At 41.9% G+C, this 26,880-nt stretch overlaps 3 protein-coding genes across 4 annotated transcripts; 2 read left to right on the top strand and 1 right to left on the bottom strand.

The window, feature by feature from the left end:
- Window positions 1–5,084: 5,084 nt before the first annotated feature.
- Window positions 5,085–11,585, top strand: saraf (store-operated calcium entry-associated regulatory factor). Of its 2 annotated transcripts, none has more exons than XM_078267148.1 (7): window positions 5,085–5,169; window positions 6,839–7,017; window positions 8,350–8,548; window positions 8,645–8,938; window positions 9,147–9,300; window positions 9,408–9,505; window positions 10,636–11,585. In XM_078267148.1, the coding sequence occupies exons 2-7, from the start codon at window positions 6,847–6,849 to the stop codon at window positions 10,659–10,661; spliced, it is 942 nt and encodes a 313-aa protein (XP_078123274.1). In that variant the 5' UTR covers window positions 5,085–5,169; window positions 6,839–6,846; the 3' UTR covers window positions 10,662–11,585. The 2 variants fall into 2 exon arrangements, with proteins under 2 accessions (XP_078123274.1, XP_078123265.1); XM_078267139.1 differs by having other exon boundaries at window positions 5,123–5,322.
- Window positions 11,586–11,686: 101 nt separating this feature from the next.
- On the top strand, window positions 11,687–13,180 carry tmem187 (transmembrane protein 187). The gene has a single exon (XM_078267161.1). It carries the CDS (start codon window positions 12,227–12,229, stop codon window positions 13,010–13,012), a length of 786 nt encoding a protein of 261 aa, XP_078123287.1. The 5' UTR covers window positions 11,687–12,226; the 3' UTR covers window positions 13,013–13,180.
- A 4,217-nt stretch (window positions 13,181–17,397) lies between these two features.
- Window positions 17,398–26,880, bottom strand: LOC144530664 (pinopsin). The gene is made up of 7 exons (XM_078270328.1): window positions 26,624–26,880; window positions 26,385–26,448; window positions 26,057–26,182; window positions 24,033–24,171; window positions 23,788–23,952; window positions 19,574–19,658; window positions 17,398–18,505 (listed from the first exon to the last, which is right to left on the bottom strand). The coding sequence occupies exons 1-7, from the start codon at window positions 26,732–26,734 to the stop codon at window positions 18,296–18,298; spliced, it is 900 nt and encodes a 299-aa protein (XP_078126454.1). The 5' UTR covers window positions 26,735–26,880; the 3' UTR covers window positions 17,398–18,295.

The raw sequence follows: 26,880 nt of genomic DNA, 5'->3' as shown, positions 1-26,880 counted from the left end.
AAAGAAAACGGATATTGAAAAGAGCAAGAGACCGGCATCATCAGAAAAAAGAGTGAACATTGGAGCTGCTTTGGACGCACACACCAAATCCCAACTAGTTAATTATCCTCCGGACCGCTGCACTCTCCTTTTCTTTCTCTCTCCTTTCCGTCGGATGGCATAGTAGAGGAATTACCGTATAGTACAGGAGAAGCTCGCAGGCAGTTTCGACTTACATTAGCTGTTTAAGTTTAATTACTAATGTTAACTAGCATTTTAGTTAGCAATAATTAGCCTGTGCCTATGTTATCTCCTTACATATACCTACGCTCTCCGTCTCTGCAAGATTGGGAATGATTGAGATTTCTCTTGGCACAGCTACCAGAAGACTTAAAACTTTCAGACAGGGTGCTCACATCACATCTATGTCTTCAAGCTCAGTTTGAGGCTGCGCAGTGCTTCTAATATTCTTCACTGGTCTCCGTCCAGAGCAACGGGATCTGTTGGTCCATTTTATATATGTCTATGTAGACAGTATATAAGGTTGTTACTACCGCATTGCATTGTTGGATATTAATACCGGCGTAATGTCCAGGATGGGAATAATACTCGTCCGGGTCAACTGAGAGCTGTCGGCAACCCCGACGTGTGCGGAATGCGAGGGCCCGTTCATCGCTTGCAGCTTTAATTTCTCATTGTTTCACTCGTTTTTTTGACATTTTTTGTAAATAAACAATAAATAGCGTGTTGGTACTACATATGTCATTGTGAGTGCTATTTTCCACGCATTGCAGACATCATTTAATCTTTTCATTTTTTTGGCATGGGTTCATGGGAGCCTGCCGAAATGTGACTGCACCCCCCCTTACTCAGGACAGCAGTCTGTCAATTACCCAATTTTCTATACTTGCATGGTATGACCTACTAATGGTCCTGAAAAGTTTGTCTTTGCAATCCAGAGTTAGTGGGGCATTTTAGGCATGGGTTCATGGAGCCTGCCGAAATGTTACTGCCCCCCCAAGGCATTTTAATAGTGTTCTTGTAATATTGTAATATTTTGAGAAAAATAAGTTATAGCCTAATATTACAAGAATACAATCACAATACTTAAAGAAAAAAAACCACCTGCCATATACAGTAGTATGCTGTGCCTTACGTTATTGCTCTGCTGATATGGTAGTATCTGAGTCTGACAGACAGACATCCCTGTTTGGGTCTCTGAATGAGAATGAGATTATTATAATTAATATTTACAGTCAATGAGAGAGAGAGAGAGAGAGATTAATTAGTATTAGTATATTATATTAATATTTACAGTCAATGAGAGAGAGAGATTAATTAGTATTAGTATTAGTATATTAGTATTATAATTAATATTTACAGTCAATGAGAGAGAGAGAGAGATATTAATTAGTATTTTAGTATTAGTATATTATTATTATTATATTTACAGTCAATGAGAGAGAGAGATTAATTTGTATTATTAGTATAATCCATCCATCTTCGTCCACTTATCCGGTATCGGGTCGCGGGGGTAGCAGCTCCAGCAGTGGACCACAAACTTCCCTTTCCCGAGCCACATTAACCAGCTCCGACTGGGGTATCCCGAGGCGTTCCCAGGCCAGGTTGGAGATATAATCCCTCCACCTAGTCCTGGGTCTTCCCCGAGGCCTCCTCCCAGCTGGACGTGCCTGAAACACCTCCCTAGGGAGGCGCCCAGGGGGCATCCTTACCAGATGCCCGAATCACCTCAACTGGTTCCTTTTGACGCTGAGCTCCTCACGGATGACTGAGCTTCTCACCCTATCTCTAAGGGAGACGCCAGCTACCCTCCTGAGGAAACCCATCTTGTACCCTGGATCTTGTTCTTTCGGTCATGACCCAGCCTTCATGACCATAGGTGAGGGTAGGAACAAAAACTGACCGGTAGATTGAGAGCTTTGCCTTCTGGCTCAGCTCTCGTTTCGTCACAACGGTGCGATAAATTGAATGTAATACTCTTCTCCGACCAATCTCCTGCTCCATTGTTCCCTCACTGGCGAACAAGACCCCAAGGTACTTGAACTCCTTCACTTGGGGTAAGGACTCATTCCCTACCTGGCGAAGGCACTCCATCGGTTTCCTGCTGAAAACCATGGCCTCCAATTTAGAGGTGCTGATCCTCATCCCAGCCGCTTCACACTCGGCTGTGAACCGATCCAGTGAGTGCTGAAGGTCACAGGCTGATGATGCCATCAGGACCACATCATCTGCAAAAAGCAGCGATGAGATCCCCAGCCCACCGAACTGCAACCCCTCTCCACCCCGACTACGCCTCGATATCCTGTCCATAAATACTACAAACAGGATTGGTGACAAAGCGCAGCCCTGGCGGAGGCCAACTCTCACCTGAAAGGAGTCCGACTTACTGCCGAGAACCCGGACACAGCTCTCGCTTTGGTCGTATAGAGATTGGATGGCCCTGAGAAGGGACCCCCTCACCCCGTACTCCCGCAGCACCTCCCACAGTATCTCCTGGGGCACCTGGTCATACGCCTTCTCCAGATCCACAAAACACATGTAGACCAGTTGGGCATACTCCCAGGCTCCCTCCAGGATCCTTGCAACGGAAAAATCTGGTCCGTTGTTCCACGACCAGGACGGAATCCGCATTGTTCCTCTTCAACCTGAGGTTCGACTATCGACCGAACCCTCCTTTCCAGCACCTTGGAGTAGACTTTACCGGGGAGGCTGAGAAGTGTGATACCCCTGTAATTGGCACATACCCTCTGGTCCCCCTTTTTAAAAAGGGGAACCACCACCCCGGTCTGCCACTCCTTAGGCACCGTCCCAGACTTCCACGCAATGTTGAAGAGGCGTGTCAACCAAGACAACCCCTCCACACCCAGAGCTTTAAGCATTTCTGGACGGATCTCATCAATCCCTGGGGCTTTGCCACTGTGGAGTTGTTTAACTACCTCAGCAACTTCCACCAGGGAAATTGACGACAATCCCCCATCATCCTCCAGCTCTGCCTCTACCATAGAGGGCGTATTAGTCGGATTTAGGAGTTCCTCAAAGTGCTCCTTCCACCGCCCTATTACCTCCTCAGTTGAGGTCAACAGCGTCCCATCCTTACTGTACACAGCTTGGATGGTTCCCCGCTTCCCCCTCCTGAGGTGGTGAACGGTTTTCCAGAAGTACCTTGGTGCCAACTGAAAGTCCTTCTCCATGTCTTCTCCGAACTTCTCCCACACCCGCTGCTTTGCCTCTTTCACAGCAGAGGCTGCAGCCCTTCGGTACCTTGCAACTGCCTCCGGAGTCCTCTGGGATAACATATCCCGGAAAGACTCCTTCAGTCGGATTGCTTCCCTGACCGGTGTCCACCACAGTGTTCGTGGGTTACCGCCCCTTGAGGCACCTAAGACCATAAGACCACAGCTCCTCGCCGCAGCTTAAGCAATGGAAACTTTGAACATTGTCCACTCGGGTTCAATGCCCCCAGCCTCCACAGGGATGCACGAAAAGCTCCGCCGGAGGTGTGAGTTGAAAGTCTGTCGGACAGGGGCCTCCTCCAGACGCACTACCCGCACTACCCATTTGGGCTTACCAGGTCTGTCCAGAGTCTTCCCCCACCCCCTGACCCAACTCACCACCAGATGGTGATCGGTTGACAGCGCCGCCCCTCTCTTCACCCGAGTGTCCAAAACATACAGCCTCAGATCAGATGAAACGATTATAAGATCGATCATTGACCTTTGGCCTAGGGTGCTCTGGTACCAAGTACACTTATGAGTACCCTATGTTCGAACATGGTGTTCGTTATAGACAATCCATGACTAGCACAGAAGTCCAACAACAAACAACCACTCTGGTTTAGATCAGGGAGGCCGTTCCTCCCAATCACGCCTCTCCATGTGTCTCCATCATTGCCCACGTGCGCGTTGAAGTCCCCCAGCAGAACTATGGAGTCCCCCACTGGAGCCCCATGCAGGACTCCACTCAAGGTCTCCAAGAAGGCCGAATACTCCGAACTCTTGTTTGGTGCATATGCACAAACAACAGTCAGAGTTTTCCCCACAACCCGCAGGCGTAGGGAGGCGACCCTCTCGTCTACCGGGTTAAACTCCAACGTAGCGGCGCTCAGCCGGGGGCTTGTGAGTATCCCCACACCCGCCCAGCGCCTCACACCCTGGGCAACTCCGGAGAAGAAAAGAGTCCAACCCCTATCCAGGAGTATGGTTCCAGAACTGAGACTGTGCGTAGAGGTAATCCCCACCAGATCTAACCGGTAGCGCTCCACCTCCCGCACAAGTTCCGGCTCCTTCCCCCACAGAGAGGTTACATTCCACGTCCCCAGAGCCAGCGTCTGCTGCCCGGGTCTGGTCCGTCGAGGCCCATGACCTTCACTGCCACCCGTGTGGCAACGCAACCGACTCCAGTGGTTCCTCCCACAGGTGGTGGGCCCATGGGATGGATTATTAGTATAAGTATATTATTATTATTATTATTATTATTATTATTATTAATATTTACAGTCAATGGGAGAGAGAGCTATTAATTAGTATTATTAGTATATTATTATTATTATTATAATTAATATTTAATCAATGAGAGAGCTATTAATTAGTATTATTAGTATATTATTATTATTATTATAATTAATATTTACAGTCAATGAGAGAGGGAAAGAGAGATATTAATTAGTATTATTAGTATATTAGTATTATTAGAATAATTAATATTTACAATCAATGAGAGAGAGAGATGTTAATTAGTAGTATTATTATAATTAATATTTACAGTCAATGAGAGAGAGAGAGAGAGATGGAGGGGGGGGGTCAAAATGCCTTACTGAGTTTCCTCTTAGCGAAATGCTCTGAGCACTTCCAAACCCCAGGAAACCAAGTGTGAATAGAACACACGAACACACGAACACACACACACACACACACACACACACACACACACACACACACACACACACACACACACACACACACACACACACACACACACACACACACAGTCCCGCTTTATTAGAGAGATAAACACACACACACACACAGTCCCGCTTTATTAGAGAGATAAATTCAGAGCCGTGTAGCAGTCGTGCTCGGCTCCCATTGGTTGCGACAGCAAAAACAGTTGACGCAACACGGAAGTTACTGTTTCTTGTGGAGAGAGGTGTCGGAAAGAAAGAGGTGTACGGTAATGTTAATGTAATGCAGAGTGATCGTTTCCATTTTAATAATAACTTGAATTAGTTGTGGAGAGGAACATTACACAGCAAGGAAATGAAATGGTATATTACAGCTGTGTTGCAATTTTTCTTGGCGGGGCACATCAATAGTTGGGATGATGGTAAGTATTGCTTCCGTCTTTTGACCTGTTTCAGTAGCCATAGATATACCGACAGTCAGTATATATACATCTATAGTTTCAGTAGCAAAGTAACGTTAACAACAACAGGCAATCGGTAACCATGTAGCGGCGACCAAACAGACAAAACACCACGAATTCCGACAGCTTTCCAACTTACTAGCTAAATTTAAAATAAAGTAAAATTAAACTATGTCAATTAAAGAGTTTATAGACTGTATGAAATACACACCGGGTACATTATGTTCAATTCTAACATTCGTTTTAACGGAACATAGTAAGAACATGCTAACGTTAGGCGTAAAGTTACCGAACCTGCAAAGAAAATCCACGACACAAGTTGCTCTTCTAGATATGTACGGTAGTCTCAGTTGGAAGGCATTAACGTTAGCTAGTGTTATAGAAATGTCCGTATCAGTGTCACTCATGCTCCTGTAAGAGTGGAGTAACGTTAATTCCTGTTATTTCTTGCTAGTTAAACTCACAATTTTATCTAACGTCACCAGTGTCAATATTTCACATCAAGGAAGTTACATTTTGCTAAGTGCGTCACAGGTAAATAGCATAATTACTACTACTTCTAATAATAATCGGATGCCAACTTCAGCATCGTTACTTATTATATATTATTCGTTTAATTGTATCTCTTCAATAGCTTAGCAAATCCATCTGGCCGTTCACTGCAATGATTCTGTATTTTGTGGATGTCGATTTAATGACAAAGTGTGTAAAGACAAATAATACAACAGCTAGAACAGTCTGTTGAGTTCAGAAAATTACATCACTTTACTCTAATGCAGCCTTCAACACCAGGAAAAGACCACACTAAATATATTACGATTTTACGATATCCAAAATCTAAGACGATATCTAGTCTCATATCACGATATCGATATAATATCAATATATTGCCCACCCCTAACTGTAACTTATATTCGCGTCCTTCTTTTCCTTCTGGTTATGTTGTTGTTGTTGTTGTTTATGGTCCCAAAAGGGGAAATTCTTATTCACAACACTGTACGTTATGGACAGCAGGCTTACAGAAACCCGGAAGTACAGAATTACTGACACAAAATAACAAAAAAAGATATACACAAAGTGGCACTGAGCGCTCTTGCAGCTCAGGGACCTGCACCTGCGTCCAGAGGGCAGAATGTTGAAATGGCAGTTGGGTGGGTGTGTGTTTTCCTGTGCGTGATTATGTACAATATTTTTCATTCTTTACCTGAAAAGCTGCATGGAACTCGCAGGATGAAAACAAAACAAAAATTCTATAATGTATTGTCTCCTACTGGGAAAGGTGTGTTAAAAAAGATGTAGAAATGTTCTGTTGTTGTGCTATTTAGCACCAGTACAGCCTTCAAAAAACATTACTCAAAATTACTAAAAAATACAAAAAAACTCCATTCTCTGGAAAACCTGTTGCTTCCAGAGTAATTGCCTTTTTTTTAGCATGGAGCATGCTTGTGAAGGGACTTTTCTCCTCTCCCCACTGCAGGCAGCGTGATGCTGCGGGACGTCCAGGTGTTGACTCTCTACAAGGGTCGCTACACCACGGCGAGGCGCTCCAGCCCAGTGCCTCAGCTCCAATGTGTTGGAGGCTCTGCGGGATGCCAGGCCTTCGTCCCAGAGGTGATCCAGTGTCAGAACAAAGGCTGGGATGGAGTGGATGTACAGGTGAGGAGGGAGGCTTTGGTGGGCAGCTAGGACAGAGAGATAACGTGTATGGAATATGACATTTGCTCAGAAGTAGGGCTGAAACAATTGATTAATCTGAAGATTGTTTTCTCGACTAATCATTTGGTTCAAAATGTAACAAAATAGCAAAAAATTACCATCATAATTCCCAAAGTCCAAGTTGATGTATTCAAAAAATAGCTATTTTAGCTGACCAACATCAAATTCATTTTTTGATTTAATGCAATGTGTGATTGGCCCACTTACGCAGCAGCAGTTTCCAGTCTGTGGTGTGGTTAAGTCGAGCGTGGGTTATATGACAGAGTTAGCATTTCAGCGTGCCAAGATACTTACATCACTTATGTACTACTATAGTATATTACTACTTATAAAAAAAAAGAAAGTACTCTATTGGCATTGGCATGACTTTAGGGGACCTGGTATCATAATGGGCTGGTCAGTCTTACATATGCTGATTTTATGCTGGTCAAATGCTGTACGTAAATAAATAACACTGTAAAGGCTACCATACACAATGCATAGGAATTATATATACTAGCAAATAACAATAAACCCACTATTAATTACATTATCTTAATGCAGCGTAACTACTGTAGCATGTAAATAATGCACATAAAATACAAACGTGAGCAAGGGCGTTCAACAGTCGCCATTATATTGAATCAACAGCCACGTGCAACCTAGCAAGCAGGTGAAGAACACAAACAACGCACGCAGTGTGAAGCGCGTGTCAATGCACGTGTGCTATTCTCTGACACGCACTCTAACAATCACTGCTTATAGACGGCTTTTGACAAAAATCTTTATACTGCAAGGCTATATTTATTTATTTTGTTATTTGTTATTTATATATTATTGTATTGCCATTACCTGTTTTCATACATAAGTTTAGTTTATCAAATTTTTTTTATTGGATGTGAAAGGAAGGAAATGGTTCCTCCATAACACTGCACTGTAGATGTGTGAGTGAATTTCCCACACCAGGAGTAATTTATATAGTATATCGATTATTATTATATGTTCTATGCAAAATGTAAAATGTTCTATTAAAGAAAAGATAGAAAATAAATATTTGTGTGTGCTGTAAAGTGGTTAGAAAAAATTTAATCAGAATCGGCTAAAATTGGTAGGTCAAACTCAATGAAAAATCGGAAATCGGAATCAGCCTAGAAAATTGTAATCAGTGCACCTCCATATACCACAGAGAAAAAAAGAAGCAAGTTTGTTTGTGTAATTGTGTGAAGAACCCTTATCCTTGGTGTGTTTGAATATGAGAATAAGGTTTTGAATGATGTGGTCACCCCTTCACAGTGGGAGTGTAAGACTGATATGGACAATGCCTACCGATTTGGTCGCATTGAGGTGAGCTGTGAGGGCTACAGTCACCCTGCTGATGCCTTCGTACTAAAGGGCTCCTGTGGGCTGGAGTACACACTGGAACTGACCACAGAGGGCCAGAGGACGAAACAAGGCAGCAGGGGTTCCGACAGTGGATTCAAGGGATTTGGAGGTAGGAGGATAGAGTTGTAAAATTGATGAGGCTTCATCTTCACAAAAGGACTACGTAGATATTAAGAGAGATTATGTTTCTGTTTCTTTGTCTCAGGTCTCGGGGGCTTTGCCTCCAGCTTCTTCAGCGGTTTCTCTGGAAACAAGCATCAACGTCAGCAGAACAGCCAGCATAGCCACCAGAGCTCGTACCCCTCAGGCAGCGAGGACTCAGGAGGCCTGCTGGTGGTCGCCGTGCTTCTGGTCTTAGCCTACGGCGTCTACAAGCTGTTCCTCAGCGGGAACACAGCCCAGTCGGGGCAGGACAGCGGACAGGCTGGTTACCCCAGAGATAATCACTATGGCTCGACTGCAGGACCACCACCCCCGGGATTTAAACCTGACTTCACAGGTAGCTGATGCAGAACGATTAAGCATGGATAGAGAAACAATAGACAGTCTTGTTTGGACTGCAGATTCACTTCCTTAAAGAAATACATCACCTTTTGTTATGAAGGATGTGCCCGATTGCTAAATAAGCACTGTAGTATGAAATAAGATAAAAAATAAAAAAAAAAGACCTTCCTGAAATCTTAAATCTGTTCTTGTTTTGTGTTAAGGCAATTCTGGTGCAAACCCAGGCTATGGTTTCCACAGTGACTACACTCACGGACAACAGTACCCACGAGGCCAATTTCCTCCTGGCACAGGCGGAGGCTTCTGGACCGGCATGGGAACAGGAGGGGTGCTGGGATATCTCTTTGGCCGTCAGAGGTCAGTAAAGAGATAAAAATGGAGACTACACGCCTTGTATTGTAGAAGCTGAAATTCTTCCACTACCACTACATTCTGGACATTTGTGCTGTATGTTTGCCTTATAGAAGCCAGCCCTACAACTATAACCAATCGGCTTACACTGACAGCAGACATCCTCCTGCTGGAGACTTCGCCTCTTCCTCTGGGACACGCACTGCTTCAGGTAGAAGGACTGCATGTTAGCTAACAGAGCCACATGCAGTTTGCACATATCGTCAACCTTTTACCACCTCTGATATAAAGATGTTGATGAAAAATGCCATAGAAATAGAATGAGAGTAACGCAGACATTCTCATTCAAATCAATATAGCAGGATGGTTAAAGCGGCGGACATTTTTATGCGTACCAATGCCATTGCAAAGAACTGTGATCGTTGTAGTTGGCTAACTCATTCTATTTCTTTGGTCAATGCACAGTGCTGAGCGCCATTTTTCTTTTTAACTAGTCAAATGACCACTGCAAACAATGTCCATTCCACTCTCATTCTATTTCTATGAGAATGCCATACTGGTTTAGCTGCTCCTGAACCGACTTCTGCTTGAACACCTGACATAGTAATTGTTCTGCTCATCATATTTTCACTATTCCATGCGAATAGAGCTTTATTTCGTGAAAATAGGGCTTTAATCTATGAGAATAGGGCTTTTGCGTCAAACACATAAAATCTCCGGCAACAATGCGTTGAGGATACTGCTTTCATTATTTCATTAGCATTCACCCGTACGTACATCCATCCATCCATCTTTGTCCGCTTAGCCGGGGTTGGGTCGCGGGGGGAGCAGCTCCAGCAGGGGACCCCAAACTTCCCTTACCTGAGTCACATTAACCAGCTCCGACTGGGGGATCCCGAGGCGTTCCCAGGCCAGGTTGGAGATATAATCCCTCCACCTAGTCCTGGGTCTTCCCCGAGGCCTCATCCCAGCTGGACGTGCCTGGAACACCTCCCTAGGGAGGCACCCAGGGGGCATCCTTACCAGATACCCAAACCACCTCAACTGGCTCCTTTCGACGCAAAGGAGCAGCGGCTCTACTCCGAGAAAGACTACCTCACTGATGATAAGAATACCACCCATATTACTCAGTGACATTTCTGTCTCCAAGTGTTTCAAACCAAGGAGGAAATAAAAGCAAATTAGATCCATATCTAGTAGTTTATAATTATGAAGTAATGCCTTCAATTTGGTTTTCTTTGGTGAATGCAGTGTGTTCACAATTATTGTCTCAACAGTTCACCAACATCACAAAGACATGCTTGTAGGTACAGCTGGCTGACTACCATCTTTGTTTGTCAGGTTTTGGAGGAACCAAGAGAAGATAGAAGCTGTGGAGGTGGACAGATGATGGATGGCACTGAGAGGAATAAAAGACAAGCTCAGTGTTGGCTGGGGGAAGGTCAAACATGATGAAAGCACCATGAGAAGACACTCTCTTCATGCAGAGATGAACTTGTCCAACAACATAGTAACATTTTACTTAGTTATACCATCTTGGAGAGGTCACTATAATGCCAGCTATTGACAAGAAGCACTGTATTTTTCTATGAATGCCTGGTTTGAGCTTCAGTGTTATTTGAAAGAGCATGGCATTACTTGTATGTGGTTTGAGAAGATGATCTTGCAGTTCACTGATTTGACCAGCATTCGGTAGGCAAGATTGCATATTTCAATAGGAATCCACTTTTTAATTTATACATTTTATTCACGTGGTCCTGTTGAGGAAATAGCCATCTAGGGTTTCTCTGTTTTTGTAGGATCGCAACGTTCTCATGTGAATGAGTGTGTTCTGCCTCAGATACAATGAGATATCAATGGAAACTGTAGCACCTTTGCATTCACATAAAACAAAAGACAGATATAGAGAAAATATTATGCACACAACGGAGGCAAGAATCATGAAAAAAAATTATTAGAAGTGCTAAATCAGTAAAGGCTCATAGGAAGAAAAGAAAAAAAAAGAAAATTGTACATTCATCATTCTTTGCTATTACGTGCTAGCCCTCATACCTTTGCTCCCCTTATCATTTAATTAAGTTTAAAATGTTTTGCATGTTGTGCATATTTTGCTTATTTTTTGCCTCCAACGTTGCCTTCCAGGCAGCTAACCCTAACCTTAACCCTAAACACAACCATTGCCGCGCTGCCTGGGAGGAGATGTTGGGGACAAAAAACACCAAAGACAGCATATTTTGAGCACATGGTGTGTGTGATATTTTGGTAACTAGCTAATAAAAAGAGAAACCAAATAGTCTTTTTTTCTCTTCTTCCCAAAAGTAAAAACACATATTGTACGTTTGTTGGCTTTCAATAGATATCAGTGAGAGCAGAGTAAAAAGCAGCTCTGTCTGCCACCCTTTGCTGTCCACAAACTAAAGCATAACAGCTATAGTCTTTATAGTGTGTATTGTGACCAAAGCTGGTTCTTCCTTTTGTCTGAAGGCTAAATCTTCATAACACAGGTGCAGTCTCTTAACATTTTTCTCTCTTAACTCAGCAAGTTTCCGTCTTTGTGAATGTTCCTTGATCACACCCTCTTCGTCCCTCTGCCACCTGTGTTTGCGTCATCTTTGATTTTATCCTGCTTCACGTTTTACAACCCTTTGTTTTTGTTTCAGTCCTTCCTCGTATCTGACAAAACCATTTCTCATCTTTTATTGTGGTATTACCCTTCGTGTGTGTGTGTGTGTGTGTGTGTGTGTGTGTGTGTGTGTGTGTTTTTAGGGCGAGCACCCAATCCAAACTCTCCATTTTAAATCATGTGGTGCTAAAACCCGGAAAAACAACAGCAGTTCGGACTTTTGAGCCCAGTCTCTGTAGAAACTATCCCTGCGTTTGCAGGTCATTGCACAATAGCTTTACTTTAGAATACGTTCAATAATAATCTGTAATGAAGTCGGCTCTGCTTCACGTATCGGTGCCTTTTGTGGTCTGTGTCGCCTTGGCGAACACCAACCTGTTCGACGAAGTTGAGGTGGACTTGTCTTCTGACCATTATGCAGAGAAAATGGTTGATTCTCTGCCCGGTTTCTTGGCGATGCCCTGTAACTGTCTGGTTAACCTGGCTTATATCTTCATGGGACTGTACTGGCTTTTGTGGCACAGAGGCGTCCAAGAAACGCACCAGAGCCGGTACATGAGAGAGGTGTTCGCCTTCATGGCTGTGTTGTATGGACCTGTGCAGTGGACACGCCTGGCGCTGCTACGGCGCGCTCCCGCCGTGCTCGACCAGTGGTTCACCCTACCGATTTTTGCGTGGGTTCCTGTGTGGATCAGCTTCATAGAACGCGTGCCAGAGAAGTGGCGCGCGATGCACGCGGCAGCGCATGCACTGTTGTCCATTCTCAGCTACGGCCTGGCGCTGGCGCACGAGCGGGGTTTCGAGTTGGCGCTGGGCTGTCACGTCGTCATCGCGGTGTTCAAGGGAGTTCGCGTGCAGCTGGCGCACGGGGACGGTCGCACGCGGGGATATCTGCTGCTGGCGGTGCTGTCATGTGCGGGCTTCGTGGTGCTAAAGCTGCTGGATCACTGGCTCGCTCGGTACCGGCTCTTTCAGAGGCTCACCGGACACTTCTGGTCCAAAGTGTGCGACGTGCTGCAGTTCCACTTCAGCTTCTGTTTCCTGACCACACTGACACAGAGGGCACAGGGAAAGACTGCAGCACAGCAGGAGTGAGAAACAACCAGAGGAGCCCTGATGAAGAGGAAGACAAGTCGAGAGACATTTTACTTTAATCTCAAATACAGAATGTTGTTTTGACTATTCAAGCCTGGCATATGTTGTAACAGTTTAGGGTATGCCCCCCCGGGAAGTTTTTTTTGAAAAATAAACCATTAAATGGCACTTTCTGGAGAGTTTTGTGCAAAGAAATGGAGAAATCGAGTCTTACATGATATGTGCAAAACTGCAAGGTTAAGAGCCTATACTTTGCATTGTTGTAGTATCAACAGGTATTAGGGCATTTAGCATTTACATTACTGTTAATCAGTCATCACTTGATTACATATTGTATTGTTCTCATCTCATCTCCGCTGAGACAAAATAGACATGCCATTTCAAAAATCTTTCATTTATTGTCAGAAATATCATGTTTTCAAAAGCATCACTTTCATCAAATTGTATGTGACATATTTCCAGTAGGCAACTGACTGCAAGCAGGCACTTCACAACTAATTCTCCATCGGGTTGGATTTGATACACACACCCTTGTCCAAATAATGACATAGCAAGAAAGCAAAATTAAAAAACAAAATAACAGATTCAATCCAACATGGGACACAGACACATGAAGAGAAAAGTATAAAATAAACAGGAAAAACTAATGAACAAGGAGTTTTGCATACAACCGAGGAACAGGATAAAAACGCTAAAAGTTCAAATGAGTTACTTCCAAAGTAGTCCTTACAGCCCCAAATCAAGAAACACAGACCACTGAGTCTATACAGTACAAACGTTAATCAAAGATCATAGATACTAAGTAATAGTTAGATGTTACTCAATATGCAAATATATTAAAATATGAAATACATTCACCCATCTCTCCTCTTTCCATTTTCTATATAAAAATGTTTTTGCACTTACAAGATTCAGAGTATTTCACATCAACTGGTAAGCACTTCCAAATATTGGGCCCCCACACACTGAAAGGATTTTAAATATTTTTTTGACTCTGCCTCACTTGTCTCTATTCTGGTGCCTGGCCATTTAGGCATTTATAATTGTAATCATAAACCATGATTAAGAATGTTTTATACTTAAATTAGTTGTAATCAATGTATTAAAACTTATTTTGTCCAATCTTACAAATTGTACAAACATGACTGCTGTTGCTTAGAAAGACCATACTGATAGGAAGTACATGCTACTGGTAAACCCACATCTCATCTGCTGCATCTGAGTTTGAATTTGTGCCTGATCTATAAAAAGGGACTTTCACATTCACTGTAGCAGATGTTGCTCATGTCATGTACTAAATGTTTTGATGTTTCTGTGAATCTCACGTGACAGAGCACAGAGATGGAGCATGTTCACATTTCTCAGCTGTGAAGAACCATTTGACGTGTGTAAAATTCACACATTTGTTTTTTGGACAAAAAAAGAATTATTTTGTATTATTTTGAGTCACAATGTCGAAAATCAGAGATTTCCACATGTAAGTAGGAGGGTCATCCATGACCCACTTCACCATGATGGCTTTCCTCAACAGCATAATAAGTGATTAAACCACTTCCTTACATTGTTAAATAGAGTCGGGGACATTTCCAAGCAAACACAAAAGTGGATTTGCTGACACCATTTGACCTATTGCTATACTGATGTTTGCGCATATTGCCCTCCAGAATAACTGGATTTTGTTGCATTACCATAATCAATACAGTCTATACATGAGTCTTACATTTGGGGAAATTACTTTTAAATATTACTATATTTACTATATATATATATATATATATATATATATATATATATATATATATAGTGATATAAATATTATTATGGATGCTGCGCCATCGGTGTGTGAATGTGCCTGAATGTTTGTCTGATGAGCAGCCTTGGCCACCAGGGTATGAATGTGTGTGTGAATGGGATGAATGGTGACCGTAGTGTAAAGCGCTTTGAGTAGTCGTTAAGACTAGAAAAACGCTATATATTTATATCTTTTGCAGATCACACACACACACACACACACACACCAGGGTCTCATCCCACACATCATTATCCATCAGTTGTAACTTGTGGAATTTACTCAATTTACTCCATTTACTCAAGCACATTACTTAAGTACAAATTTAAGGTAATTGTGCTTTACTTGAGTCTTTTCATGCCACTTTTTACTTCTACTCCGTTGCATTTTAGAGAGAAATCTTGTACTTTTAACTACACTACATTAATCTGACAGCTTTAGCTACTAGTTATTCAAATTAAGATTTTTGCACGTGTTTTGTGTGCAAAAATACATACTTATAAAATGTTTTATTATAAATTAATCTACCCAACAATATATATGCCAGGCCTACAAGTAGGCTACAGCTGAAATAATTAGCCAATTAAATACTTATTTAAATGAGAGAATGGTTTTAATCATTTCCTGTTTCTAAAACGTGAGGATTTTTCTGCATTGAGTACTTTTAATGCTTTACAGTACATTTTTACTTTTAGTACATTTTCCTGATGATACTTACATAGTACTTGTAACAGAGTATTTTTACAGTGTGGTATTAGTACTGAGTAAAGGATCTAAATATTTCTTTCACCACTGTTATCTAGCACACATTTGAGTAATGTACACCATGCTGTTGTTAACCATGCAAGTTTGTCCAGATTCAAACTTAATATCTCAGAATAAAATTTACTTTTGCCCTTTGTAGTCGATAAAAACGTCTCTAGAAAGTAAGTCATTTGAAAATTCCAGCGAGTTGGCTTTCTTATATAGTAGTGTCTGACCTGTAAGTATTTGTAGAAATCTTTCTTTGGTATGTGGTAATGACTAAGATAGACAAGTAATGTCCGCTCTTTGATAAAGTGTAAACTTTGGTCCTGTTCCCTGTGATTAAAGCTCTGGGTTATCTACCAATGTAATTATAACATTAAGTGTTTTTAAATATTTTCTTTAATTTTCTACATGTCCACAAATCCATAGCAAAGGGTTGTTGCGATGTGGCAATTGATTTAGTTCACAGGAGAAAAGGGTTTACAGATCACTGACCCCAAATCAAGCCAAATGGGGAATCTGAATGCTCATTAACCAAGGAAGAGATAATTCTGGCTTGTATAGAGACAACAATTAATATTGTAAATTTCATAAACCCCACTTACCTTGTTCTTTTGGCAGCTATAATTTCTCTAGTTAGACTTTGGGTTTCCTCTCGGCCCAAATAAAGCCTGACATTGCTTTATTGATAACCTTAATGTCATTTGACTTTAGAATTACAAACTGCACATACAGGTGCTGGTCATATAATTAGAATATCATGAAAAAGTTGATTTATTTCAGTAATTCCATTCAAAAAGTGTAACTTGTATAATGTATACATTCATTCCACACATACTGATATATTTCAAGTGTTTATTTCATTTAATGTTGATGATTATAACTGACAACTAATGAAAACCCAAAATTCAGTATCTCAGAAAATTAGAATATTATGACAAGGTTCAATATTGAAGACACCTGGTGCCACACTCTAATCAGCTAATTAACTCAAAACACCTGCAAAGGCCTTTAAATGGTCTCTCAGTCTAGTTCTGTAGGCTACACAATCATGGGGAAGACTGCTGACTGGACAGCTGTCCAAAAGACGACCATTGACACCTTGCTCAAGGAGGGCAAGACACAAAAGGTCATTGCTAAAGAGGCTGGCTGTTCACAGAGCTCTGTGTCCAAGCACATTAATAGAGAGGCGAAGGGAAGGAAAAGATGTGGTAGAAAAAAAGTGTACAAGCAATAGGGATAACCGCACCCTGGAGAGGATTGTGAAACAAAACCCATTCAAAAATGTGGGCGAGATTCACAAAGAGTGGACTGCAGCTGGCGTCAGTGCTTCAAGAACCACCACGCAGCGATGTAAGCAAGACATGGGTTTCAGCTGTCGCATTCCTTGTGTCAAGCCACTCCTGAACAAGACACAGCGTCAGAAGCGTCTTGCCTGGGCTAAAGACAAAGAGGACTGGACTGCTGCTGAGTGGTCCAAAGTTATGATCTCTGATGAAAGTAAATTTAGCATTTCCTTTGGAAATCAAGGTCCCAGAGTCTGGAGGAAGAGAGGAGAGGCACAGAATCCATGTTGTTTGAAGTCCAGTGTAAAGTTTCCACAGTCAGTGATGGTTTGGGGTGCCATGTCATCTGCTGTTGGTCAGTTGGTCCATGTGGTTTTTGGTTCATTTCACATGCGTCAACGTGAATGTCGTTATTTTTGCAAGGGTAAATTTGACTACTTTTAAACGAACATAAATAAGTAGATTAGGATTTAACTTTTTTTTTTCTGGCAGTGTGCCATATTAGCTGCAGCCAACAACTGGAAACTTAATTTGTCTATTTTTGCTATTTCATCACTAAATTCAATTGAGACTTTTTTTATGCGAGAAATCAACTGTGTAGAGTTTGAATATGGGCGGTTTTACGAAACGTAATGGACAATTGCACATTTGCTCCGATGTCGTCAGACTTGAGAAGCTCCAGTCTGACCCTGGGAGCGGCTGGGATCGCTTGATTCTGAATTTATGAACTTAAAAAATAAAGGTGAAAATTTTAAAGAGTAAAATTCAGAGGCAAAATATTCAGGTACACAATTTCAATGCATAACTATTAAGTGCTAGATAGCCAATGGCTTTTTAATTGAAAAATCCGATGAAACGACGTCTGATTTACTTCCATATGAGCTCCTGTGAATCTTAATCCTTTCTGGTTTACCACATGGATCATCCTATCAGTTCTCTGAATTGCTGTTAACCACATAACACCTTGTCAGTCTTCTCTCAGACATTCAGACAAATATCAGTACTTGTCATGTTTGGTAGTAACATATTTGGCATGAGAGACAGCAAAGAATAAAATAACACCTATTAATACTACTGACTATATGTGGCCAACTTAACTAATTGCTCCTGGGTTGATTGCAATAGTAATTTAACTGAGTTGATGATAAAAATAAAATAAACTTTTATATAGCGTCTTTCAAGAAACCCAAGGACACTATACATAATTACTTCATATTAAAGTATTGCAGACATCCTTATTTCCAAAACTCTACTTTCAGCACGTTAAAGACAAAATAAAGTGAATAGTGAATATTATGCTGTTTATTATAGGGAAACAAAGAAGGGGTCTTTAATTCCCTTGAAATCCCTAAAAACGTGCTAGTAATTACATAGTGACCTCATAAATGCAGCTGTTTATGAGATGTGTCGTTGTTGGGTTCTGGAAATTTCTGGGGAATAAATGTGGAACCCATTACATGTTCACACGTCATGTTTTGTGATAGAAGTGAGGACAGGCTCTGATTGTGGTTTCCTATTGGTCCACAGCAGGGCCAGGCCCGCCTCTCTGAAGTCTTGATTGGAGCAGTAAATAAGAGGGTTTAGACTACAGTCCAGGTATGACATTACTGATGACAGCGTCCTTAACCAAGCAGGTGCCGGTGACAGGTCCATCCTGCCCAGCAGGATCAGCTGTCAATCGAAAGAAAAAAACAAAGACAGTCTATGAGTGGACAAATGTGTTCAATCTGTGGCTTTTACATCTGCGTACATGCAGATACAATAGATCATGTGTAGTTTCCATGTGAGCAGGGTTCGAGTTACATTGGGAGCCACTGGTTACAAAAAGAAGTCAGTTTCTATACATGTCATTGAGAAAATGACCCTACTTTTTACTTGATTTATTACCTCAATAAACATTTTCTCTAGTCTATGGCCTCAGTTTCAAGTCTTCTTTAATACAGTATGATGTTATTTTGATAAATCCCAAACTGATGAAAAAGCAGGGGATGCTTTAGGGTGTGGCTACAAGCTGACCTGCCAATCAGGACAGAGGCTTAGCAATGCTCACCATGGCAATGTGTATGTTTTCAATGTTTTTTATCTTAAACTTCTCATTGTGTTTTTTCACTTCATCAAAGTTAATTGGGACATTTTGGTCGTCTAGAAAAGCCTTATTCAGAAAAGTCTGCTAATCAAGCCAGCCAGCTATTGCTAGCGTTAGCTTGTAACTTAAGGGAATGTTTGTTGATTGAATGGTGCCAGTACCTGAAAGTCAGCATTTACCTGTGGGTAAATCTCCAATGGATGACTCGCTTCAGAAGGGTTGAAAATCTGCAACTTTCCTTCTTTAGTTTTTAGTTTAGTGCAACGCCATTGCGAACATAAACAGCACTGGCTTGGCCACCTCAATTAAAAAATCATCACACCCAGTTGCTAAAAACCAAGATGGCAACAGCCGTATCACCTAACTCGAGGCTTCAAACCAATCAAACCAAACCAGTCCACCAACCAATGGGTGACATCACGATGCTACGTCCACTAATTTTATGTCTATGTCACGTTTTTCCAAAAGAATTAGACACCATATTCTCATGTGAACGACAGTATGCTGCACTTCACTACCAAGCCACAAGGTGCGGGAGCCGGGAATATACTTCAAACCCTATTTTTCTTATCTCTTACTTTAGTTATTTAAGAGACCCCTAGAAAACTCAGATTATAACTCAAACCCTGCTAGCGAGTGAGTGCATGTGTCACCTCAGACAGAACAAAGGGAGTGTAGCAGAGCGTGTAGGAGGCCACCAGCAGAGGAGTGACTGCAGACAGATCCGCTACATCATCACTGAGGAAACAAGATGGAGAGAAGAGCAAGTATAAATTGTCAATCAAATCGGCTTCACGACGCAGGTTGCTAGGTGAGTTGGATCAGGGTAGGACTAGGGTCGATTTCCACGTGAATTGCATGCAACCAGGGTCACTACGCCTGGGGCGGGACAAATTATGTGATTGGTTGGAAATAACAGTGGGGCAGCTGTCAAAGATTGCTGCCTTAAAAAAACAACACAGGTTTTGTCTCACTACGCTTTACGCTGGGTTTTCACAGGCAGCTTCAACAACAGCAGAGCGGTTCATTTCATTCCCTTTAACAGTCCGCTGACAGTGAGTCTGGGTGTATGCCGGTCTCCAAGGTTGACAAGTTAACTTTTGCAGAGCGGTGGGAGCTTTACAGGCTAAACTGCTTGTATTAACCCAGTGTTAGAATGTTAAAGCTCTAATGCGTAACTTTTTGATATAAATGAACCTCAGCCTATCAGCTCCACACAACTCTCTCTGTATTTCTCAGTATGGCAATGTTCACAATATGGTGCCGTCCAGTGACTTTGGCGCGCAGCAGCTCGAGTGATGCGTTTTACGTCACCCACCAGTCGTTGAGAAAGGAAACAGCAGCGTTCACCTTTGGAACGAAGAAGACTGCTGCAACGACAGGTGAAGGCATGGCTGAAAACACGAAGAAGCCCACGAAATGTTTCAGTCAGTGAATGTACTGCTAAGAAAAGACCTACAGGTTCAGCAGAAGGAATAAAAGCCAAAAAAGAAGGTGACCGACGGCGAAGACAAACACGGATAACCATCGGTGTGGCTTTTACTAGTTGGAGAGCGCTGAAAAAAGAAAAAGGACTGAGGTCAGACACGGATGTCACTTTAGTGCTCTTGAACAAGTTAGTAATGGTTTTTATTTCTATTTGACTTACTCAACCTGCTAAATAATGTGCTATTGTCTTGGAACGGGTATATTTTTCCGTGTTATTTATTATGAATAGGGCCGTTGACTTTCCGGGGCTGAGTGTCGATCAGAGCCATACTATTCAGTGACCCTCCGCCCACTTTCGTGGAATGGACTCAACCATTCTCACCTGACTTCATTCATTCCTAATCATGGTCCAAACTCATCTGACTTCACTCACTACTAACCATGGCCTACTCTATAAGTCCCACCCATTTCCTTTGTCCTGGCTGGCAGCGACATGAAGCAGCATGTGAGGGCCCTCTGTCCTCACGATTCAGAGGCAAAATCCTATGGTTGTGCATGAATAAGTGAGTTTACTGCTTTCTTCATATGTTGTGTTACTTTAATGGTTATTTGCAAAGTGGATGTGATTTAATGCTTGACCAGTATATACACTCACCTAAAGGATTATTAGGAACACCTGTCAAATTTGTTGTTAATGCAGTTATCTAATCAACCAATCACATGGCGGCTGCTTCAATGCATTTAGGGGTGTGGTCCTAGCAGTGTTAATTTTGACAGCAAATTCTGATTTAGTTTTAGTCTTATTTTAGTCATCTGAAATCTTTTAGTCTTAGTCTGGTTTTAGAAGACCAAATATTAGCAGATTTTAGTTGACTAAATCTACAGTGGACTTAGTTGACTAAATGTTTCTCCAGATTTTTTGGTCATTGGAAGTATCCATCAGTCTGTTATGGAATGGTATTAAGGTTTGAATATGCAATACAGACACAGATTTACCGGTTCGTCCTAGACCTAGCTCTGACATTTCTGTTGTTCATGAGACATGTCATTGCACTCGGACCAGGTGCACTGCAAAACGTTAGCGTGTTGCTAACGAACGAAGTCAACTGAAATCCGCTAAAGCTGTGTAACTAAGACTGTGCAACTAAACACAACTAAGTATAATGTAAACAACCTAACTGTTGTGAAAACGTCCTCGACACTGTGCAAAGTTCTGCCAACTCGTCCTCCTGTGTAACTGCTGCTGCGTTTGTTTAGCTGTTGCGCCTGCATGTGCCGCGGCTTTTTAAAATGGCTCTGCTGCTTCCGCATAAATCAACCTACCCTCAAAGATTTGCTCTGATTGGATTTCTTCTCAACTTGTCCCACAAAAAAAGAGTGGTTCTGATTGGATCTCTTCTCCATTCGTCCCTCCCTAACATTTTCGTCTCATTTTTATTTGTTGACTAAAGTGTCTGTTATATTTCGTCACAGTCTTCGTCATCATATCTGACTTTTTATTTAGTTTTTCTTTAGTTTTCGTCCGTGAAAAAGGTTCGTTGATGAATATTTTTCGTCATAGTCTTCAACGAAATTAACACTGGGTCCTGGTCAAGACAAGCTCCTGAACTCCAAACTGAATGTCAGAATGGGAAAGAAAGGTGATCTAAGCAACTTTGAGCGTGGCATGGTTGTTGGTGCCAGACGGGCTGGTCTGAGTATTTCACAATCTGCTCAGTTACTGGGATTTTCACAGACAACCATTTCTAGGGTTTACAAAGAATGGTCTAAAAAAGGGAATAACATCCAGTATGCTGCAGTCCTGTGGGGCGAAAATGCCTTGTTGATGCTAGAGGTCAGAGGAGAATGGGCTGACTGATTCAAGCTGATAGAAGATCAACTTTGACTTAAATAACCACTCGTTACAACCAAGGTATGCAGCAAAGCATTTGTGAAGCCACAACACGAACAACCTTGAGGCGGATGGGCTACACCAGCAGAAGACCCCACCGGGTACCACTGATCTCCACTAAGACTAGGAAAATGAGGCTACAATTTGCACAAGCTCACCAAAATTGGACAATTGAAGAAAAATGTTGATGACTGGTCTGATGAGTCTCGATTTCTGTTGAGACATTCAGATGGTAGAGTCAGAATTTGGCGTAAACAGAATGAGAACATGGATCCATCATGCCTTGTTACCACTGTGCAGGCTGGTGGTGGTGTAATGGTGTGGGGGATGCTATCCTATCAATATGGGCCAACATTTCTAAAGAATTCTTCCAGCACCTTGTTGAATCAATGCCACAAAGAATTAAGGCAGTTCTGAAGGCGAAAGGGGGTCAAACACAGTATTAGTATGGTGTTCCTAATAATCCTTTGTGTGTGTATATATATATATATATATATATATATATATATATATATATATATATATATATATATATATATATATATATGTATAGTATATATATGTATGTGTGTATATATATATGTATGTGTGTATATATATATATATATATATATGTATATGTGTGTGTATATATATGTGTATATATATATGTAAATGCTAAAGTGTTGTCTTTCCTGTTTGCCTTGAGACTACAGGAAGAATATTGTGATTTGACAAGTGCGGTGGTGAACAACACACTAACATGCTTTCAGATTTGGTATTGTTGTTTTTAGCTGAGGTGGATCAAATAATATTTGGTTAAACAGATTGGTATTGCTGTTTTGCCCTTGTTGTTCTCTGTGAAGTGATGTAATGTAGCATGTACCCTTTTTAATGCTACATTACTTGTAAGGAAATAACGGGAGTAGCAGGTGAACCATCTTTCAAGTTACATTTTCCTTTTAAATAAGGGCTGTGCAGTGGATCCAATTTCATGCTGATGTGAAGAGTGGTACATGAGTGGATTTCGAAAAGGAACTGATAAATAATTTTCAAAGAAACTTCCATCCCATTCAAGTTAGCGGAGCGCTAAACGGCAAGTAGCCTGCCCGGCCGGCGGAGGTCTGTGCACCTGCTCTATGAAACGACACAATGCGGAATCATGCGCCAATCATCCAGGTAATTGTATACCCGTCAATTGAGCTTTTTTGGCTTCATGCGCCATTTAGCAACTTTCATAGCAATGAACGGGACACCGCCTTGAACACTGTATCTAGTTGTTATAATACATCCATGTTGAACCCTCTCCAGGTGTTTCTTCAGGTTACTTGGGCTATTTAAAATCCTCACAATTAAGAAAATATGGAACCAGTGTGACTGAAATGTTTAATTCTGACTATTGGAGTCATTGCTGTAGTCTGGTCTGTTTACATCCAAGTGTACAATTAAATTGTACCAGACATAAACAACATCAATGACGGTATTTACAGTATATATGGCTAAACATCATCTGACCAGTTCCCAGCTTGTGTGGTGTCAATGGAAATTATGTTTTCTCAGATAGTTTACCTGTTGCACCTCGAGCAGCAGCCGGTGGCACTTAGTAAAGAGCAGGCGAAGATTAGGAGGAAGGGGAGGAAGAAACAGATTGAGAAAACACAGAGAATGTAGACCAACATGTCTGAGTAGCTGTTCTCCCAGAAGACGGCACACAGCATCTCTGCAGGGTCATACCTGGAGTAAAGACAACATGAAGGAGATGAACAGAGTAGAAACAACTTCCTCTGACTGCAAGCATTATGTTAACTACATACCTGATCCAGGCGTAGACAACAGGGATGCTCCCGAACACCATTCCTGTCACCCAAGAAGCCAAGCAGGCTGTCACTATGACAACAAAGAGAGCACTTTCTGTGGAGGCCTTGCCGATCAGTCGTTGCACACAGAGGAAAGCTGGAAAGGAAAAAAGAAACCCTGACACTGACGGCATCAAAGGAATCATGGGGCTATGCCTACTACTGTAGTACTGATGCAAGGATAGTTATGGTGAATAGCTCTGTTTGAGCAGATAGATGCATCAGAGGCTAGTGTTAACAGATCTATTAAGAAAGATTGCTGCTGCTTACAGTTTTAGCTTGATTCAATAAGAGTAGGCTATTGTGTTTTTTGGCCTCTGTGAAGGGCAGTGTGTCCATTTCTAATTCTGTATTGTTCCCTTCAAATCTTCTGGGTGCAAAGTGAACTGGTGGCATCAGCTCACATTGTACATGTATGTACACTCTCTGTATGTTCAGTATACTTAAGATGGGTTGCACCATAAGGATTTAGTCTTAAAACAGATTAAAATGGTCAAAACATCAGTTCAAGTGTGGACAGATGAAGCTGTAGCAGTTCTACAGGACTGTTTGGAGTGCACATACTGGCACATTTAGAGATGCTGCCGCCCAGGAGAACCACATAAATCTACATCAACAGTGACATTGTACTGTACATCAGCAAATGTGATGATGTGGTGATCACTTAGAAAAGAAAAGCATTCCCCAACGAGGAAGCCTGGATGAATGGAGAGGTGAGCAAGGGAGTGTTTCCTGTTTATTGGATTTTCTGCCTGCTTACTAGGACTATACGTTTTTGTTTTCAGTCATTAAATCATTGAAACTCCCCCTGCTACCTCCTCGTCTCTTTTGCGTTTGGGTCCTGACCTGCAACTCCTGACACTGACAGTCTGATGTAAAGATGCATGCAACATGTCGTGGATTCTAAGTTATTAACACAATAACACAAGTTACAATTTTCACTAACTGTAGTTTCATAATTTTTTTTTTTTTTTTCATAAATCAATTCTATTAGTCACCCTTTGTCTGTCTGTGGGTTTTACAAATATTTAAACCGGCGACGAGGCGATTTTGTCTGATTTCATCTCAGGTAAATAGCTCAATAAAATGTTTTCAAATGAGCTGTTTTAGCCTCTCCAAATCCCCAAATTTGTATCTCCTCGCCTCCTCAATCCTCCGGCTTGTGACCCAGAAATCATTCTCACCGCGCCATGTTGAAGGACGTCCAATTTCCTAAAATGCACGTTGAGGATCGAGGAGGCTCATACATTAATACAATAGACGTACATACAGCAACGTAGCCTACAGGGACTGTGGAGGGTAGATCCTTAATTGGATCTGCTAGACTGGTCGATGTAGTTAGGTTTAAGCATAGAGAGTGGGTAAGGTAAGAATACCAGGGTGGGCCAATCAGAGGGAGAATAAGGCAGAATAAGGCATGCCATGAGGCACGTCCTTTGACGTTGACGCGTCTAGCGGCTCTGATCTAGCATCTACCACTGTAGCGGGGCAGGCAAATGTCCATGCGGGTCTCTAAATCGGAGAAAATATTTCATTCAGGTGCGTGGATGATTTTAAAGGCCCTGACGCACCAAGGAGACCGTCGGTGAGCGACTGTCGCCCTAGTTTGTGCGTTGAGTCCCACACTGTCGCCACACGTCGGCCTTTCGGCGTCAGCTGTTTAGCTTGAAAACGGTAGTGAGGAAAGCAAACCAACGACTGTGAGAGCACACACAGAAGGCTCTTCTCATTTTTCGTCTCATCTGATCAATCCAATACACATAAGAGCTGTCAAAACTGGCCAAAATTATATTTGATGTTTATGTTCCTTCTAAAAACACAGGTTTGAATGATTGGAATAAATAACATTGCAAACATAAAATGAGATATAACTACTTGTGTAGGTATATTTATTGTCTTTAAAAAGATATCTAAATACTTACACAGAGAATCTTATTCATGATAGCATGGTCTCTATCAGTATGTTTGGTGCTGAGCCGTACCTTTGCTCCCTATGGAGGAGGTGATGAAGGCAAACTTAAGCAGGCTGACGACCTCACACCACGGTGACCTCTGACCTTTTGTCAGCATGGCCAACAGGGAGCTGGAGATGATGAGGAAGGAGCAGCCTTCACAGCACAATGGTTCATTATAAGAAATGATGACTTCCTGCACTGACATTACATGACAAACACTGTGACGGATGTGTTACATTACTAGAATCAAGTGAAAATTTAAGGGTGGGTTCAGAGATAGTGGGATAAACCAAAAAAAGTAAATTTTACATTTAATCATGAAATGCACTAGCATTAGTGTCAGTGTGAATTGTACCTAAATCTGACAAGGTGAGACTGATGAAAGGAAACCAATAACGACAGCTGAACTGACCCCTGCACTGAAAATGAAAAACAGAAAAAGGAAATAAATATTTGGTGAGATCACACAAAAATGAGTGATCACCCTAAACCAAAACATACAATTCATTTCAACTATGGTCCATTATGGTCTTTTGTACTTACAGACACAAAGAACATTTCACACCAATATAAGGAACAACCTTAACACCTTACCATGACTTTGACCAGCAGAACAAGACAGTTTCCCACAACTCCCGTGACCATCTCTAGTCCCAACACAGCCACCAGCAGCCACCTCTCTGCCTCTGACCATGAATGTTCCATGAACACAGTCCCATTAAAATACTCACTCACTGGAATTTAAAGAATACAGAGGACAGCAGAGTTTATCATAAAGTAACCACCTACATGGAGCTAGGGGAACTCAGAGCTGGTACTGCTGACTGGGTTCAAGGACTGAATTCCTTGGA

Source organism: Sander vitreus, chromosome 2 (assembly GCF_031162955.1).
Source record: "Sander vitreus isolate 19-12246 chromosome 2, sanVit1, whole genome shotgun sequence".
In the NCBI taxonomy this organism is placed as follows: domain Eukaryota; kingdom Metazoa; phylum Chordata; class Actinopteri; order Perciformes; family Percidae; genus Sander; species Sander vitreus.
The sequence above is the reverse complement of the archived record's forward strand: the minus strand, read 5'-3'. Positions and strand labels throughout refer to the sequence as shown.

Bases quoted from the DNA above. Each gene is read 5' to 3' on its own strand.
- LOC144530664 (XM_078270328.1), bottom strand. From the start codon at position 26,734: ATGGAACATTCATGGTCAGAGGCAGAGAGGTGGCTGCTGGTGGCTGTG. The intron at 26,183-26,384 runs GTACAATTCACA...TGTGCTGTGAAG, and splicing joins TCTCACCTTGTCAGATTTAG to GCTGCTCCTTCCTCATCATC. The intron at 18,506-19,573 runs GTGACACATGCA...TTCGATTGACAG, and splicing joins CTCCCTTTGTTCTGTCTGAG to CTGATCCTGCTGGGCAGGAT.
- tmem187 (XM_078267161.1), top strand. From the start codon at position 12,227: ATGAAGTCGGCTCTGCTTCACGTATCGGTGCCTTTTGTGGTCTGTGTC.
- saraf (XM_078267139.1), top strand. From the start codon at position 5,256: ATGAAATGGTATATTACAGCTGTGTTGCAATTTTTCTTGGCGGGGCAC. The intron at 8,549-8,644 runs GTAGGAGGATAG...TCTTTGTCTCAG, and splicing joins TGGATTCAAGGGATTTGGAG to GTCTCGGGGGCTTTGCCTCC. The intron at 9,301-9,407 runs GTCAGTAAAGAG...TTTGCCTTATAG, and splicing joins TATCTCTTTGGCCGTCAGAG to AAGCCAGCCCTACAACTATA.